Source organism: Puntigrus tetrazona, chromosome 13, assembly GCF_018831695.1.
Source record: "Puntigrus tetrazona isolate hp1 chromosome 13, ASM1883169v1, whole genome shotgun sequence".
NCBI lineage: Eukaryota > Metazoa > Chordata > Actinopteri > Cypriniformes > Cyprinidae > Puntigrus > Puntigrus tetrazona.
Window position 1 is genome coordinate 14144562 of NC_056711.1, and position 20157 is coordinate 14164718.

A 20157-nucleotide genomic window follows, 5' to 3' on the forward strand; every position below is an offset into this window, starting at 1 on the left:
TGTATCATTCTGTATTTTTGGTGACTCTTTATTATACATTATGATATTACACACTTTAATTGTATCTCATGTATTGTAACCCTCTTAGAATATTTAATTATTGTCTCGAATTTTTAAATGTTGTGCTTTTTGGTGAAAAGACGCACTGCGTTTGAACAACAATGTACACTTTACAAATCTGATTACTAACCTGAATCTTGACTGCAATGACGACAGAAATCAGCTCCTTGTCAAGTTCCTTCATCACCACTAGCTTCTTCAAAGTCAGACTACACAGCCTACAGACAAAAACAACAGTGTCATTATTAATGTAGTCAAATGATTAATTGCAATTAACTGCATCCAAAATAAATGTTTTTGTTCACATAAAGTGTATATATATATATATATAAATGTATAATATAAATATTTGCCATAATTTCTTATTAACACATCTTAGCTAAATAAATGTTTTAAATGTTTTAAAATACAAAAAGAATAACAATTTACTGACACCAATGTTTTTTATGGTAGTGCATATTGTTAGAAAGGATGTCTATTTAAAATAAATGCTCTCCTTTTTAACATTTTATTCATTCAAAAAAATATTAAGCAGCACAACAGTTTCGGCACTGTTTATAAATCAACATATTAGAATGATTTCTGAAGGATCATGTGAACTGAAGACTGGAGTAATGATGCTGAAAATTCACCTTTTCATCAATTAGATTTTAAAGTATATTAAAATAGAAAAAATATTTGTAATATATACTGTACGTGTGCGTATTTATATATCCATAACAAATATACACAGCACACACACATATACTATTATTATAGTATATGCAATTAAATGTTTACCAGCACTAGTGAGTACACATATCATTGGGCTAATGGAGAAGCAATCTTTATAACAAGGATGTGAAAAAACTACCAGCACAACTAACTCTGCAGTTGGTTTACAAACAGGCACTCAGCTGCTGTTTATCAGTAAACGTTTGGGAATGTGATCCATATGTTTGCTCCTGTAACAGGACGTGAGTTGATAATCTTGTTTTCTATATCCTGAGCTTCTTATCAGTAAAGAACGGTATGAACCTTCAATTTCCAAAGAAAACTCAATCTTCCTAAAAACAACTACTGCCAAACTAAATTCTAAATCTCAGCCGGGAGAAATTCTACAAAACTGAATCAAGCTGAAAACAGGCCCACAGCAGCTTTCAAGTTGGTTAGATGAGTCCAGAAAACAGCTGGACTTCACGGGATTGCTAAAGTGGGGTTCGGGGATTTGAGTGCTCTGGAAACTTGCGTACGAAACCGTTTACGAAACGTTCCATTGAGTGTCTGTCATGTCAGGCACGGGAACCGTTCAAATGAGCCAAAAACAATTCACTGAAACATAATAAACACACACCCTCGCTCTGACATTGCAGTAAACCTCAACACTGCGCTGAGAGACATACGGCGACAATACAAATAAACAATCTTAACTCACACATTTGTATCAGCAGAGCCAAACATTTCCAGAATTAAAGGATTAGAAGACCAAAAAAATAATTATAATTATTGGCTGATAATCTTCCCTTTAGCCAAAGCTCCGAAAATTAATCAGTACAAATTTATGTGCATATTCAGATTGTAAGAGAATTCCATTTAATTATCGCACAAAGCTAATAAATGAAATAAGGACACTGTAATATCATTTTTTGATGCTTTTAGGGTGATTTTTGTAATTTAAGGTGCTTGACTAACATATTTAGTGAGTATTAGATTTCCTTTTGTGGTCTTATTGATTTGGAACGAAAAGGTAAAATAAATGACAGATTTTTTTTCCTTTTCTTTTTTTAAGTAAAATGTCCCATCACGCACTTGACTGTGGAGGAAGAGAATCCTGTCACAGAGAGAGAATGAGATAACGTCAGTCAGGCAGGGAGAGAGCCGGAGCAGAGATGAGTCAGTATTGTCAGGAATGTCGCAGTGGGAAGTGATCAAGGGACCGGAGAGGCCCCTAGAGGCCCTAGAGCAGCTTGTACAGAGATGGAAGCCAATGGAAACGGACCCATATGCATGCACCTCATAGAATATTAATGAGAAACACTTTATATATTCAAATCACATACCAGGTACTATGAGGACAAGGAATAGAGAAAGAGAGAGGCACAGTACAATCTCTTGAGTGATCTGAAGGCTGGTATTGTTCACACAACATTCTCACTTTGACACACACACACACACACACACAAACAAACAAAAGCCATTTTTCTTCCCTGAGCGATTAGCATGCTAACTCTGACCGCAACAAAGAAACAGACAATGGTTTTGAGCAGACTGAACATGCACGCATTTCTCTCTCACATACACACTAACACAGAATAAAAATTATTTTCTTTGCAACCGTAAAAAAAAACCAAAAACAAAGGTAATGCTTCATTATTGTGCTTGCAGCTAATGACCTAAAATCCTTTACATACACACAGTAACATAAATTAAAAACTCACAAATTTAATTGTATATTATCTATAAATATATCTTTCTGTCTAGGCATAACTTTCCTTAATGAAAATTAGCATTAATTATTTACAATATAGCATATAATGTCATGTGTCATGACTTCTTATTTACGTGTATTTTATGTTAATAATTTTCATTTTGTATTTAATTCACAATTACAGTAATGGGAATAAAAACGTAAAATTGTAGTAGACTAAAGATAATCATTGCTTATCTACTTAATTATAATGAAAAAATACAAAATGCAATGTGATTTTGCAGTTAAATTTGGTTTAAGTTGGCCCTATAAAACGTAGCCATATTTCAAGCTAAACGCACATTCAACAAATTACACACTGTAGGTTTAAACTGTCAAAACACTGTAGTAATTATTATAATAATTCATTTTCAGTGGAAGCTGTGTCAGAGGTTGATTATTGAGACCACCACCAAACACGACAGGAAACAATGGCCACACACACAATTTTATGTTCTGTTTTCTCAGTACAAAGGCTGATTATTTCAGCTGGTGTCGTGTGGTGTGAGGTGTGTGTGTGTGTGTGTGTGTGTGTGTGTGTGTGTGTGCGCGCGCGCTCTGTGTCTCTCACTGCACACACACTCGCGTCAATCAAACCCCTCTAATAACTATGTATAACCTCCTTTAAAGATCTGACAGCCCTCAATGACCTCTCGCAGGAGAACAGAGACTCTTCATCCACTCTGGAGTTAAAGATAAACGTGTCTCACTCCACTCAGCTGGATCCAAACTCAATCACAGCTCCATTACACACACACACACACACACACACTCTCCTTCAGAGGCTGTGTGTGTTTCACTCTGGCAGATGCTGCAGAGACTCTGAAAGCACAGAGGGAATTAGAGCAAAATCAATTTCATTCGTTTCTCATCAGAAACCCTGAGGTTCCATCACTCCTGACTCAAGTTACACGGACATCTACTGTAACTGTAAGTCTGAAAGGGCAGTGCTAAGGGGTGAAACCGTGCTCAGGTTACGGGCCTGGACAGTACACCGGGATTAGCCGATGCATTAGTACACATAAGAGCTGACACCAACATTTTGCAAAACTCACTGCCGGTAGATTTACACCCTCGAAAATGCAGCTCTGACAACATTTAAGAACATTTATGTCCACTACATACACAGAAATGCCTTATAATTTACGACGTATGATTTTTTCCTCCACTAGTGGCAGCAAACTACACTGCAAGCTGTTTTTTTTTTATGTGTGTGACTTTGATGCCATAACAACACTGCCTTTGCCAATGGCATGACGTTAACAAAAACTAAACCGTTAAAAATCGTTTTCCTTTATTAAAAAAAGCTGAAATAAACTAAGTAAAAATATTAGACAAATAAGTTTCAGCTGAAGTGCTAAATATTAAAATGACAAACTGGGAAATTTTAATTTAAACTGTAAATATCAAAATAAAAGCTAATTAAAATACTAGTAAATACTATAATAGTATAACAGTAATACAAAATAGCAGTAATTAATAATTAATTACACACCAGGTTGAACCCATGGGGAAAAAAAGGTGAGTTTGTGTGTTTTTTTTTGTTTGTTTGTTTGTTAGTTTGTCACACTTTTAACTTTTAACCTGAGTTTGATGCATTTCTTATCAAAGCAGGACAATTTGCTGGGACAAAAAAAGGTAATAAAGATACACTGAGATATATTTCAGATTTTATGCTGGTGTGATGGACATATTCTCATATATATATTTACAGCACTGCCATAAGCTATATTGTTTTCTAAACCGTTGCAAATAGTGTGATGGGTGGGGACATTCACACTTTAGAGAGCATCTGATTGGACAGAAAATAAAGCAGTGCAGGATGAGTCATCAATATTTGGAGTCTATTTTCCTTGAAGAGGCAGCGGGTTTTAACTTCACGAATTGGCAAAAAATGTAGAAGTACACTAGCAAAGACTGCCTCAAAGCTAACACACGTTGACTGTTTATGTGTGTATTACAAGTGTTTTAAAGGGCAGTTTCCATGCTGGACTCGCATTCATGTGATCTCATCAGAAAGTTGGTCCAAATATTCTGCATGTGTCTGAAAGTGAGTAAACCCCAGAGACCTGACCTACATTTACTTGTAGAAGCTAAAAACACACACACACATTCACACACTATTCTAACAAGGTCAGCTTGGCCCTAATTAGCTCAATTTCAAAGGCTTGAATACTCCTTAGTGTAAATTATGGAAGACACACACACACACACACACACTAAGCAATGTGTATGTCCTATGTTATTTTTTGTCTTGTCTGTTTTTGACTTATGTGTAATCATGCACACATCTGAGACCAACTTTTTATTTTATTCATATAAACCTGAAGGAAAAAAAAATACTGTCATTAAAGAAATAAGAAAGTAAATATTATTGTTCACCACAAATCAGAATATTAGACAGGCAGAATATCAGAATAATATTTCTGAAGGCTCATGTGGCTGTAGTAAGGATGCTAAAAATTCTACCTTGAATTCACAAACAAAATTACATTTTAAAGGTATTTTCAAACAGTAAGCAGTGAATCTGAATAGTAAAAATATTTGACAACATTACTGCTTTTGCTGTATTTTGGATCTAATAAATGCAGGCTTGGTGAAAAGAAAAGGCTTATTTAAAAAACATTTGAAACTTTTACGGTTCAAAAACTTTGACTGGTAGAGTATAAGTAATCTCAGCAGATGTGTGTCACTGAACTCATTTGTACAAAAGGTCAAGATGTTCTTGTTTCCGTTGAAACAAGACGTTCTTTGGATCTCAAATCATGCTGGAGAAAATGGATCACAAATGTAAAATGTGGGCAAACCAAATACTCAAATGTTATATTCTGCTGATAATGTATTTTTTGTAACTAAAATGTAGTGTTAAATTACAAACAAATGCAAAATAGAAGCATTTGCACTAGTGGTTAGATGTTTGGATCCCACTGCATACCAATTCAGGATAAACCACGCTTTTTACCGAGAAAACCACGAACACGCTTGACATTTTCTACATTATTTATCGGAAACTCTGAATTGTGTTTTTTCGAACTTCAAAGGCCGTCAAAACTGGAGCAGAGAGTCGAGATAACCTGCAACTGTAATCTGTTCCAACGACTGCAATAAAACCGTGTGTGTGCGTGAGAGAGCGATATGGGCTATACAAACACCAATTCACTCACAGTAGATCTGAATTTATCCCCCCCCCCAGTGAGATTACAGGAGTCCCTGACCTGTGTATGACAGAGAGACGGAACAAACGACCACTGATCCTCTTAACCCAGACAGACAGACAGACAGGAGAGATCGAGTTAAACTAAGCCTTTAATGGAGATAGGAGAACATAAACCGATGCAAACAATCCCCCTGTGTTTCACCTGAGCACAAGCAACCGTTTCTCTGGACACACTCGCTTGGCCTCATTCAGCTCATTAGTTGCAGATGTGTATGCGCGCATGTTGACTTCCAGCAAACTGCAGTTAAAGACTAACACATGCTGAAAACATTTGAGTCAACATGCACATGCATCTCCTTCCCTTGTAAAAAAACAACTGACCTACATTTTCCTGCTTTCTCACTGAATCACACACACAGAAAAATGCTGATTAGAAACACAAGACTGTAGTTGTTCCTGCTTGAAACCTTTCCTGTAGCACATTGCAAGTCTTTATGTTTAAAACATTATATGTGGCTGACAGAAATGCACGTATGTATATAATGACAAGCACTTGTGGCACACTTGATGTTTTAATATCATCACGTTAGATAAGAAAATATCAAAGTGACGTTTAAAAACCAGCAACGTTGTGGGCTAATCTGTGGCTACGTCAGTACTGGTGATAAAACATCTTTTATCTTTTAATATTAAAAGTGAAATAAGTAGAGAAATTATGTTCACTGAACAAATGCTATGCTATTTCTATAGATGTTGATAAACGAAAAACAAACATCTTTGTATTCTATATTGCCAAACCATCTTTACTTTTGTTAAGTGTTTTTAACACTTAATAAGCAAGAATGCTGAATAGCTCTCTTTTAAACAAAAGCTATTCTATTCACAATTCACTACGAGTTCTGCCAAGATATCCATGATGACATAAAATATACCTCATGGGAAAAAATACACGAAGCACAAACATTTTCAACAGTGAAAACAAGAAACGTTTCCTCAGCACAAGATCTACATATAAACTATTTTTCTAAAAGGGAGGCAACACTGAAGACATCTTTGCCATTACAGAAATAAATTACACTTTAAAATCTATTAAATGATTATCATTTCAATCAAATAATGCAGCCAGGACAATAAAAACAGTATGAGATGCGACACAGCGGTTAAAGACATCTATCTGAATAAGTATAGCTATAAAATGCTATTATAAGTGCCTAGTCAGTAGTTGGAAAGTTAGTTAACCATCATGGCCCAACCCTCCTGCCTAAAATCCCCACACTTTACATGAGAGACTAGCAAAATACCAGATCTGAAATGCAGAACAGAAAACAGTGCGGCTGACATAAAATTGTGAACTGATATGTTCTATTTGTACATCCTTTTCATCTCCAGTGCATCGTTTTCATCTCCAGTGTTAGTTTGAACACCGTGTTACTTTTTGTCTTTGCACAACAAACAGACACACCTGCGATGATCGGGAATGAAGAATTCACGTTGGCCACAGCTTTATTTAAACCCAAAACCGACGTGCTCCACCGCCGTGTGGTCATGCACATGTGATCGGGATGTTCGTGCTAGTTTTGCATTCTTGATAACCATAATTCAAAGCCCTACTGCTGCTGGCTCACACCGGGGCTTCTGGGAAAGAGCAGGTCATGGTCCACAAACCAGCTATTTTTGTCTTTGGTGTGCAGACTCCCAGAATCCCCGGGGTGTAAGGCATCTGTTCTTCAGGGTGTGCTCAGATGCCGGTTTTGCTCTGGAATCTTCTGAATCTCTGGACCTCACGGTGATGTTGATGATAAGTCTTTACAAAGAGCTTTGATCAACAGAGTTTAAAATAAATCCACCTAAAGAATTTCAGCACAAAAATCTCAATGCAAATGAAGGAACTTGTTTTATAGAAGCATCTAGGTGACTTAAGGAACAGTGCACCAAAAACTCCTGGCCCTTTTCTTTTCTTCAGACGAGAAGCAGGATTACTGGCTTTATTTTGGACCACATGCAAATAATTAACAAATGCAGACAGCAGCTCTGCTAAAAAAACATCAAATACCACATTGTAGGCTGTTTTCACAGAACCTGGTGAACTGTGTCTGATGTTTCTGTGTGGTGATTTTATATGATGCAGGTGTAAAATGAGACATCTCTGTTGATAGGAGGTGTGTTTGTGTGCGTCTTTATGTCATAGTCCTATTTAACAAATCTTTAGACTAAGAGGACCAGACTGGAATCTGAAGGAATGAGAACCAAACACAAATAGAGTGCAAATCCACACACACACACACACACACACACACACACACACACACACACACACACACACACCTACCCCCCATCTGACTGTAAGTGCTGAGTAAGCAGATAGCTGTGTCAGTGTGTGTTTGTTCAAGAAGTCAATTCATTTCCTGCCATATGCAGAGAGAAATTCTAGATATATAGGCACATTTTATATTTATATTAAAAAATAAATAATAATAATAATATAATAATATAATATATATATATATATATATATATAATATTTTTATTTATATTTATATTTATATATATAAATATAAACAAATATAAATATAAAATAAAAATATATATCAATATATATATATATATACACACACACTGTAAAAATGACTGTGATTTTAACATTTAAAGAACTGTAAAAAAATGCTACAGTAAAGACCTGAAATCCTGTAGATTTTACCGGGAAAAAAACGCAAACTGCATTGCATTTCAAATTTAGTTTGAATTTGATGTTTTTTTCTTTGAAATAACCATGTTTCTTCTTAGTTTTTTCTTATCAGTTATATTCATAAGGGTTGTATTTTACAAGTAATGCTGTTAAATTAATGTTTATTGCATATTTCAGTTTAATGAGTCTCACCTTGATAGTGTTTAGTGCTTGTGTGAATGACACTGCGCACCTTCTGTCTATGTTCATATTTAAAAGCTGCTTGTGATGAGTACAAAACAGATTTCAGTACATATAGGTTGGTGTATTAACATTATGTCAGTTAATGCAATTTTGTTAATTAACTGTAAATTTAATGTAAAACCATAAAACCTAAAACGCTGTTATCAGATTTTTTACAATCAGATTCCGGCAACCACAGCTGCCTTTTTTAATCCAAAATGTTACAAAAAACAGTCATATTAATACATTTTTACAATTTAAAATAACTGTTATTCCTGTGATGGAAAACACTGATTTTTCAGCATTCAGTCACATGATCCTTCAGATATAATTCCAGTATGCTGATTTGATGCTTAAGAAACATATTTTTATTATTATCAGTGTAAAAAAATGTTGTGATGCTAGAAAGGATATTCTTGAAGGAAAAATCTGTGATTAATTACTCACCCTAATGTCATTCCAAACCCTTACGAAGACCTTTGATCATCTTCAGAACGCAAATTAAGATATTTTGATGAAATCTGAGAGCCTTCTGACCCTGCATTAAGAGTCCTACAAAGTTCAAGGCCCGGAAAGGTAGTAAAGACATCATTAAAAAAGACAAATAATGACTTTATTCAACAACTTAAATCGCACACATAATGGTACTCTCGTAAATGCATGACAAAGACTGACTGACTCACGCGGAAGAGAGGAAATTGTTGAATAAGGTTGTCGTTTTTGCTTTCTTTGTGCACAAAATGTATTTTTGTAACTTCATAAAATTAAGGCCAGAGTTCTGCTGTCACGTGGACTAATGATGTCCTTACTCACTTTCTGGGCCTTGAACAGCGTAGCTGCATTGCTGTCTATGCAGGGTCAGGAAGCTCTCAGATTTCATCAAAAATATCTTAATTAATGAGTAAATAAATGATAGAACTTACATTTTTGGGTTAACTGTCCCTTTTTGCATTTTTGGATAAAAGGTTACAATTACAAATGAAATATGCATTTCTTTTGTAACGTTACAAATGCTTTTCCTGTTCATTTTGATCAATTTAAAATGTCCTTACTGAATAAATTGTGATAGTTAATCAAAAGATACTTTATTTTTACCCACTGAGGAGCACTATTCTAAAAACCCAGTAAAAAAATTCCTTAGGGAACGCCGCAAATTACTCCAGGTTAACCTACAAAATAGCCATCATGACTGAACAGCGCCATAACAGGCACTGACGGACAGCCTTAGACCGTGTGCTATAAAAGACCTGCACCGTCATTCATTGTCCTGTTAAAAGAGATTTCAAGTAGAAGCATCTGCTATCCCTCCGAATCAAGAACGTACACAAAATACACAACAAAACGCTCCAAGACAAAACAGCGCTTTACCATATAAACAATACGCCTATTTACCCTGCTCCTGTCAGTGTGTGTGTAAGAATGGCTGTGGGTGAGTTAAAGACAAAGACACGACTGTTTCTTCCCTCTGGGTGAGAACGCAGCACACACTCCACCAACACACACAAATATGACAGCCTAGCACAGCCTGTTCAATCAGACAGAGAGATTTCTATTGTTTTAGGGAAACCGATGCCCACTTCAGAAATTACAAAGGACTATAAGGGGGTCGTGCACACAGTCAGCAGCACAGCGACATTATAAGAATGAGTTTGTATTTAAGCTCCTGCTGGTTAACGTGATTTTACTTATTAGTTCAATCTGGACATTTAATAGGCCAGTTTATTTTAGCTGCTTATTAACATGCATTTTACTAGAATATTATCCATTTATTAGATAACGATTAAGCGCATATTATTGCCTTATTCTACATCCCTAATCCTACACAAATACCTAAACTTAAGTACCTTAACAAAAAACTATTAATAAAAAGCAAATTAAGAATTTATTGAGGGAAAAGTCGTAGTTAATAGTGAATAGGTGTTCACTTTTGTAAAGCGCTACCAATAGGCCTACTTTTGCTATTAGAATATCCTTTCATCAACACTCGCTTAAAATTAATATGTAAAAACATTAAATCGTTTAAAACTATGAAATGTAATTTCTATCGAATCACAAAATTGATATCCGTTAACTTATAATGTTGTGATGCCTAAAGATTTTAGCTTGTAATGCTTCATTTTTTTTATTTATACAAAATAGTATAGAATTTTAAAACCTGCTATTGACATCTATCGTTGAACGTAAACGCATTTATGGGTGTTTATGACTAATAATACCTTTGCTGCTCCCTCAGTATTACCTCAACGTGACTGGACAGGCCAGGCTCCACACTGAATAGGCGTTGTTGATGTGTAAATGTGGGCAGCCATGTGTTAATAAGTTTTGGTTTCTGATGTCAGAAACAAGCCATTTTGGGAGCACCGTTTTAGCAGATGGTATTTTAAGACTTATTGGAGGACATTTTAAAAGAACAAGAGCATTTTAAATTTACCAAGATGAGAGAATAACCTCCAAAAACCTAATGACCTCACTATTATAGCATTTTGAATTAGCTTTTCACTATTCATTTCAGTTTTAATGTACATTTCAGTATGTTTTAATATTAGCTTTTACTTCGGCTGTACCTTTAGTCAACTTCACCTGTTATTCACATTTTAGTTTCAGTATTTGGGCTTCGTTTCAATTAGCAAACACGTTTTTTTAATAGTTTTAGTTCATTGTTACCAATAACAACAGCTCAAAACATCATATTACGCGCATTTAAAAATCAACACACTTCACATCCTGGACTGACAAGTGAATGAGTAACACAACAGAAGCTTTTCAGCTGTAGCCATTTTATTCGTAGTTGACATTTCTGTGTCCTGCGGCGCTCGTTACCTTCTGTTTTCTCACACTCCACCGGCCTCTGACTGACTTCGGCGGGACTGAACCAGTCTGAATGTGTCCGCTCTGACAGCTTAATTGAATGTGAGGATTATGGCAGCTACGGTGAGCTAATATTAAGCTCTTTTAAATCTATCAAAACTGCCATAACACACAACAGTCACACAGGCTTCAGACTCGATGCGTTTTGACCTATTTTGCAGCGCGTAATCTGAATGATGACGATTCTTGCCATTCAATACAAATTCATTCATCCTCTTATTATCTGACACGATCAAACATCAAGAGAGATCAACGGCTTGAAACTGCATTCGAAACAGCTGCTTGCTGATCTACGTCTCAGCCCGCCACAAACACTAAGAGCCGACAACTGCCCCACAACATACAGAGGTCACAAAATTAGATGTGGTTATATGCTAAGTATCTCTCGTCAAAACGCTCAACACGCACATATACGCTCACTTAAAAAGCAAAAACACTTAACACCTAAGTAAACAGAAGAGATCAAGCATGACAAAAATACAAAAGGCTAAACACGTTGACTTCAGATCCTTCTTTTTACAAGAACAAAATAAAAAATGTACAAAAAAATACACGGCTCGGATAGTGTGTGTGTGTGTGTGTGTGTGTCTCAAAGTGTTTTAATGGGGTTTTATACATCACAAAAAAAAAACCCCAAAGCAAGCCATTGCCTTTGCATTATTTGTATACACTACTAGTATTAATTAATATATAGATTTAACACTTTTTATTGGTTCACCAGAAAACTGGCCAAACAATACATTCACAGGTCCCCAACAGCCAAACATAAGAAAACCAGTCATACAATAGGGACACGCCCGCAGTGTCAAGCCCAGCCAATCAGATAGTATCTACAAAAAAAGACCACACCCACTGCAGTGGAAGCCCTAAGGGAAAATCCTGCAGAAAAGCTCAGAAGACCAGCTGCTGTAGCTCATTAATTTGCTCATTAAAAACTAAAGTTAATGTCATTTTCATGACAGAGACGTACGAGTGTGTCTCACTGCGATAAGATGACTTGTTTCTCTCAGATTCAATTATGTGCACAGAACAGACCTTTAAATTAACACATAATTAACTGCAGGAATTCTGTGGTCAAATGTCGTGCTCCTCACACACATACAGCAGGCAGACAAAGGGCCCGAGGGAGAATGTGTCTGTGGTACAGTTGTGAATCTTTTATTATAATCAAGAATTCATAAGGCACATCTCTCTCTCTCTTTATTCCCCATCCATCTCGCCATTTGCTCCAGTTCAGCTTGTTTTAAAGGAATAGTTCACCAGAAAATTCTGTCATTGCACATCCCTCCTGTTGTTCAAAAGCCAAATAACTAACATTCTGGTGAATTGGTGAAGAATAATGCTCATGTGACTTTCTAATGTGCCACCTTTATTATTATAGTGATATGTAAAATTGATTTTGGTTCAAATAACGCTAAATACCTTAATAAAAATATACAACTGTTATAAAATGCAACTGGAAACATTGTCACAGTATTTATTACAGTGCAGCCATATTTAATTGGCTTTTTTTCTGTCTATGACCGTCAGTCTCCAAAATTACAAAAAAGCTAAACTCACACATTTTATTTCAAATCTACAAGCATTTATGAGAGGTAATTTTTCTACAAAAAATCATTTAGACTGGATTATTTAGTGAGTGGGCTGAAATCGAGAACTTAATCAATCCAAATGGTGAATCAGTTTCGTGAACTTGATCAACCGATCCATTTAAACGTCAAGACCCAAAATAATTTGTTCAGTGAAAAATGACTTTCACTTTGAACTGCTCCTGACACGAAGCTATCGCATGGCTTCAGAAGGCTTGTGGTCCTCATAGGGCCAACTTCACTATAGCTTTTGACGCTTGAAAACTGCAGTCCCCGTTATTTGCAACTGCCTTTAAAAAAATGACAGCCTTTATCATTTCTCCTGTAAGTGAGGAGAGTGTATAATTACAGGCAGAATTCTCTTTCATGGATAAACTGTCTTTTATAGTCACTTGCGAACACCACCCCTAGTTCATCATAACTATCATACAAGACAGAAACAAAAACAACCTGCATGCCAGCACACATACAAGTGCCAGTCAAGCCCGTTTTATTAGTGGCTTCTCTGGTTTGATCTAACGTGAGGCTTAGAAAAGAAAGAAAGAAAGAAAGAAAGAGAACACTTTGATGACTCATGAGAGCAAATAAGAGAAGCAGTCTCTGAAACACTGGGTCAGAACGTTACGTTCCGGTGGCAGCGCATCTAGTCAGACCCACTGGGTTATTTTGCGCGACACCGGCGAAACCGATTCATAACAAACCGCGCGTGCCACCTCACGGCGCGAGGACAGGACCCTTACGTCACAAAGGCCAAAGAGTTTGTTTGTGTTCGCTGTCAGAACAGAACTGTCAGAGCATAACGGAAGCATAACGGAAATTATTTTGTAGTAATAATAATAATCAACTCCAAAACACCCACTGTAGTGATCAAAGACAAAACGGGTAACATATTAGCACTTAAAGGTGATTGACAGAAAAACGTTACTAAATCAGCAGAACATCACTGGATTTGTGCCACCGTGATCCGATGCTGACACCGGTCCAATCATGCGCATCAGTGCACCACAATGATAGTCTAACTAGTTCACACACCCTTTCTCCGTCTCACACAGCCACACACACCACTCCCTGTCGCCGTGCACCTGCCCGCGCGCCCGCCCGCTCGCGCACAAACAGCCTACCTGGGTCCACCGATCTCGCGCGACTCTCACCTGGGGATGCAGTTAGGAGAAGAGCCGTCTATCTCCCAGGTGGCGAAGAGGTTCATAGGCACCGGTCTGTTTAGCGCCCCGCTCCCGGGGAAGCTTAACCGGCCACTTCTCTCCGCCATGCTCGCTGCTGGTGTCCCGTTCACCTCCACAGACACAGTGAGCAAACTTCTCCCTCACGAACGCGCTGCGACTAAATCCTCCCCGCCGTTAATCCGCTGCTCTACGGAGCCTGGCTGTCGTTCACGGGTGGCGCAGCGATTCTCGTGCGGCGTCTGCGCGCAGCTTCATGCCGCTGTGGATCGGAGTTTCCACACCGTGCACCGAGCGCTCGCGACAAGAAACTGCAGCAGCCGCTCGCCGCAGGAAGTCACGTGACCCCCGGGTCGTTCCAGCGACTGGCGCATCTGCGCTCTCGCACACTCGGGATGGCCAGTAAATAACGGGACGACTGTAGTGAAAGTACCTAGCGCTGTTTATAAACGAGGATTTACGTCATGCTGTTATTGTACAGTATCACAATACAGTACAATCATTAATATTAGATTACTTGCGAGTACTGGACAGTTAGACTTAAGCATACTAGAATTGCGCAACAAAAGCAAGCATGGAGTATTTATCGAATCTACTTCACAATAAAGTTAGTCAAGATATAATATATATATATGATATAGCAATAATGGATGTTAACATAGGAGGCAGTTTTATTTTGTCATATATATATATTTTTGAAATATACTGCCATTAAATTATATGAGATTGCCATTCCAATATCTAGTATCCTAGACATATCTAGTTTCACTATTATCATAACAGTAGCATTCTGTAATTGTAATATAACGGAATATAATATAATACAATATAATATGCTTCTTTGTCCTCCCCTCCAAAAAAAGAAACAAAATATTACAATTGTAAAAAAAAAACAATAATTTATAATATTTATTAAAATAATTACATTTTACATCAGCTGGTGAAAATCCAGTTCTATTAGTTTATTATTATTACTACTAGTGTTTTTTATGTATAAAAGTATGCCTTTTTGTTTGTGTATAACACGCTGCAGAGACTGCCGATGACAACCGGTTATTGAAAGAGCAAAAGGACAAGCTGTCCCACTTGTATTTATAGTAATGAAATATACTCCAACTTTTCTACGCCATTTTGTGCATGTGTGTGTGTTTTAAACAACATTTTCTCAGTACGGCACAAATTGCTCTAAGCCATCTGATCTCAAAACACTTCTGTTTGTTTGCAGTTTGATGTTATCTGTTTGCCCTTGAGGACGAGAGCGTCGCAGTGCGCAGAGGACACTAGTTTTATGAGCGAAAAGAATAAAGGACCAGTAGATTCATGGAGGGTGTTTTGTCCTTGGACACTGCAGATATTATAATTTCGCTTCCCATTCATACTTCTCAATATGCGGTTGCCAGGTTCCTCAGAGAAAGAGTTCAATTTATAAAATACAGGCTGTAAGTGTGCTCCTCATTCCGTATTGACTGAATCAATAACTCCCGGGTTTCTGCGCTGTGTACGTTGAGGCCCTACATGAAAATTGTTCTCAGAGAAATGCAGCCACTTATTGTTTGAGTCCACTACAATTTGTTCCAGTTGATATACACTTAGAAATCAAAGTTTAAATAATTCACTTTAAAGCAGTCTAAGAGTAAATTTAAATGTGATCTTGTTAACTCAAACTGCACAAGCCTGATTCGACTTCTTCACAAACTATGAAGCAGCACCACCTAGCGGCCTGAGCTTAAATCCTTTAAATTGATAAATGTAAATTAACATACGATTAAATAAGTTTTAGAATCAAACCAGAAGCAATATTAAGGTAAACACAGGGCTTTGTTTCTAGCCAATGCACACTAATCAAGCACATCTGAGGGCAGAAGAAATACCAAGATAAAGACAAACAACTGCCAAATACCAATAAACTTTATTCCAGAGTGTATATACAGGTATAACCTTCTGTTGAATTACCATAAAGACTCAAACAAAAATTAACAGGCGAGTTTGAGAAACAAAAGCCATGTACATTTCTCTACAGAAGTACTCCAGGATTGATATTGATCAAATAAAAATACAAAAACAAGACATTGTGTGGTGGGAAAAAAAAAAAAAAAAAAAAAAAAAAAAAAAAAACCTCTAGTCTTAACCCATTTCGATATCATTTAAACCCACCCAGTTCCTCGGCATAAGAAATCAAAACAGCTTCATACACACACACATACATTCAACTCACAGTAAGTAATTTACACTAAAGTAGCACAATGACATGCCACATTAATAAGTGAAGGATTTATATATAAAAAAACAAAAAAAAAAGTCAACTATCCACACACGCGCACACAAACACACAGTTTCAGTGCTGACTCTCTGCAGAAGGAGATCGAGAGCGGCTCTGTTTCCTCGGGGGAGATGGAGATCGGGAAGGAGACCGGTTGCTGGTACTCTTCTTCTCTGGGGTGCGACTGATTGACCGACTGCGAGAGCGCTTGCTTCCACGCTCAGGGGTGCGACTCCGACTAGGCGATCGGGAGCGGGAGCTGCTCCTGCTGCGGGAACGGCTTCTACTACGACTGTAGAGAGAACAAACCGGTTATGATTGTGTCCAGTTATACGAACATTAACATGCATGCAAGAACATTAGTCAACTTTCTGCTTTGAGTTAGTTTTAAGGCCTTAAAGCTTAAAATTGTGGTATGAATTCATAAGACCTAAAGAAAGAGCTTCGCAAATTAAAGTCATGTTTGATTGTCTTGTACGTACTCCCTCTTGCGATCCTCGTACAACTTGAGTTTCCGTCCATTCAGATCTGTTCCATCCAGCTTCTCAATGGCATTCTTCATATCACTGTGTGAAGCAAACTCCACAACTCTGTAAAACATTATAGGACAACTCTTTAACAACCATGTAACCCGTGTAGTCAGAGCAGCCTTTTGCATGCATGCACGCTCAAGATCTTACCCCTCATTCTTCTTGGTCCTGTGTGCATCCACAAAGGTCACTTCTCCCACCTTCCTCATCAAGTCCTTCAGATCCTGCAGAAAGCATAGAAAGCACTTAATGACATGTTTTCAGAGAACCCAAAACCCAAGAGTCACACACTGCACTTTGGCACCCACACATTAAGTACACACTGCATTCTGCGGCATCTGCTCTAAAGTGTGCACTGACGCACCTGTAGAAAGCTCCCTCAACAGATGTCATCTTACCGGATGTTTGTCCCAGTTATAAAACTACCGAAGCGTTTTCGGCAACACAAATCTCATTTAGATTGTGTAAAACAGCAGGTAGCAAAGCCCTCAGATGGAGACACGCCTGACTACAGCTAGCTCCTGAGAACAGGTTCTCATTTTTGTTAATTAGATTTTGTGCAAGTCTCAAAACTTCCTACCGGCAGTCTTTCTCCTTTTACAACTAACTCCAGATTTAAAATGACAGAACCCTCTTTACCGTGTGACTATCCAGTGTGATGAGCTACTTACCGTTCCAAACCACAGAAGGCATTAGCAAAGAGCCACTTGTCCAAATAGCAAACGGAAGCAATGAAGCGTTAAAACGACCTCGGACTCGACCCATCCGGCCTCCGTAAGAACGGACCCCACCAGAGAGAGAGGATGGGGGAGGGGCCAAAACCCTGCACCCCTCCCCGCTTCAGCACCAACAGAATAAGACCCAAACAGCAGATCGGGGGGGGTGGAGCAGATCTGACATCACAGACCCTCCAGAGAGCGGCTACCCAGCTCCTCTAAGGCTATCCTGTGCTACGGCTCTGTCTGGCGCTACGGACCCAGCCAAGACTTAGACCGGCAGACACTGCGTGTCGGGTGAGGCACCAGAGGGACACTATTCAGAACACAACCAGGGGAGGGCGCTATGCACCTCGGAGGCTGTGCATGCAACTCCAATTAAAGAATACCAGAGCACAGCTGTTAAAGAAAAGGTTTGAAAAACATGGGTCTGGGTTAGAGAACCTTTCAACATTAAAATCATCATTTTTACTTATGTAAGGTTTGGCTGAGGTGAAGAGGAAAAAAAACTTCCAGTTTAACAGTAATAAAAGATAATTGTGTGTTTGTACAGATGTCAAATGCAAAAGTAGTGCAGGGATGATGAATTGCTACAACAGAAGGCTGCTACGCCGCTCTGCTGCTACAGCTTGGGACGCTCACCTGCCAGCTGATGCGAGAGGAGAGATTCTCTACAATGATTCTGTGCTCCGTTCGCACGGGTGGTCCATACCTGAGAAGGGCAGAAGTTCATTCATTTGAATTATAATCGTAACAAATGACATGACTGCTCTCGCAACTCTTCCATACCTGGAACCCCCACTGCGGGATTTACGATATCCTCCAAATCGTGGAGAGAAACGTCCTCCCATTCCTGGGCCACCGCCTCTTCCACGGCGAGAGCGAGCATGTTCAATGGTCACCCTGGGGTTAAGAGAAAAACCATCAAAGCCATTGTAACAATCCAAGCTGCGTATTGTGATGTAAATGTGAGTATATGCATCAGTTGTTTGTATTCAATGCAATAAATGCTAAATGCTGCAGTATTAGCACGAGTCTGTTTACTCTAACAAATCTGTTTTCACGTCAAAATGTGCAAGTAGCCCTGGATTTAGTCTCACCTCTCACTGCACAGCTCTTTTCCATTCAGCTCATACACTGCATCATCAGCGTCCCTGTGGTCATCAAACTCCTGCGAAAATCAGACAGCAGGGGGCAGTGAGATATAGCTTCCACAATCACCTCACACACAAGACCCTAAAGAAACCATCAATACTCACCACGAAGCCAAACCCGTTTTTCAGGTTAATCTCCCGAATGCGTCCGTAGCCTTTAAAGAACTTCTCCACGTCTCTTTCACGAGCATGAGGGCTCAGACGGCCGATGAATACACGACATCCACTCATGGTGATATAAGACTCAGGGAAATCTAAGGAGAGAGCGAAAACACCGTTAATGTTATACTGTTAAGCAGTCTAGCAAACATGTACTTTGAACTGCAAGTAAAGTCATCTGTGCGCCTGCTGCTCACACACGGTATAACACCGGGTAATCATTTATCCAGTCTAGTCCACGTAAAGCATTATTGAACATGCAAAACACTGGTGAAATTAGAATAACGTGGTTTTCGGCAACACACGAGTCTTTCACGTAAATGTAAAACAAAAACATCTAACGTTACCGCCTGTTGGACCTCGCAAAACCACTAAATCGAGGATGACCATAGCAATATATATACACCCTTCAACAATGCCAAAAAACATTCGTCGTTATGAACCACGAGTAAGTAACCTTTGAGTTACAACAATTTGAACAAAATTTAATTTAAGTCCGTTCTGCGAAAATATACCACGACTGGAACAAGCGTGGGGTCGAGGCCTAGTCAGCACGCGCAGATAAACGCACTCGATGTTAAACCACAAAAATTGATAAATTACCGGTAAAATTAAGCCATTTCAAATTAACAGAGTTTAAATACAATACTAAACTAACAACACGTGTAAAAGGAAGTCTATTTTTACGAATTCAGCTTCATCTTCTCACCTCAGCTTACAGGACAAAATGGCGTTCGCCTCGAGACTGGGGAACTCGGCCGCGCGCAAAAGTATTTATATGCGTGTTCACGCGCAAGGGGGAGGGTAATGGCGCGCGCGCGTACGTAAACATGTTGAAAAAGGTTATTTCACGATTTCTTATATAATTATTTAAAATGCGTTATTTTGTAGAATAAAGTGTTGGAATGCTTTTTATTACTAGACTTAATACTTTATCATTTGAGCTCGGTTTACACAGTTGGAACTGGATTGATCCAGTTTGGTCACATGATCTAACTTAGTTATGTTTTGTGCTGATCTTATCAGGAGTCGCACGAGAATACTCTTGGTATTAGGGGTGAATTAATTTAATCAGTGTTAAAAGAAACGACCGTGTCCCTCTCCAACCCGTGACAGCAATGATATTCCG

General features: G+C 38.3%; 2 protein-coding genes across 6 annotated transcripts in view; both read right to left on the reverse strand.

Annotated features, from left to right (window-relative positions):
• Window positions 1–14605, reverse strand: part of pacs2 (phosphofurin acidic cluster sorting protein 2) — a 29773-nt gene extending 15168 nt beyond the window's left edge. For 3 of the 5 annotated variants that reach the window (XM_043254758.1, XM_043254755.1, XM_043254757.1), the window contains exons 1-2: window positions 14180–14604; window positions 191–278 (exon numbers count right to left, since the gene is read on the reverse strand). In XM_043254758.1, coding sequence (XP_043110693.1) covers window positions 191–278; window positions 14180–14298 — 207 coding nt within the window. In that variant the 5' untranslated portion in view covers window positions 14299–14604. Of the gene's footprint in view, window positions 1–190; window positions 279–14179 lie in introns of all 5 variants that reach the window. The other 2 variants (XM_043254756.1, XM_043254754.1) reach the window with 1 other exon arrangement.
• Window positions 14606–16099: 1494 nt separating this feature from the next.
• srsf5a (serine and arginine rich splicing factor 5a) lies at window positions 16100–19853 on the reverse strand. Its single transcript, XM_043254762.1, has 8 exons — window positions 19738–19853; window positions 18975–19123; window positions 18816–18886; window positions 18505–18618; window positions 18358–18427; window positions 17150–17223; window positions 16952–17059; window positions 16100–16761 (listed from the first exon to the last, which is right to left on the reverse strand). Exons 2-8 carry the CDS (start codon window positions 19098–19100, stop codon window positions 16545–16547), a joined length of 780 nt encoding a protein of 259 aa, XP_043110697.1. The 5' UTR covers window positions 19101–19123; window positions 19738–19853; the 3' UTR covers window positions 16100–16544.
• Between the last annotated feature and the right edge of the window lie 304 nt (window positions 19854–20157).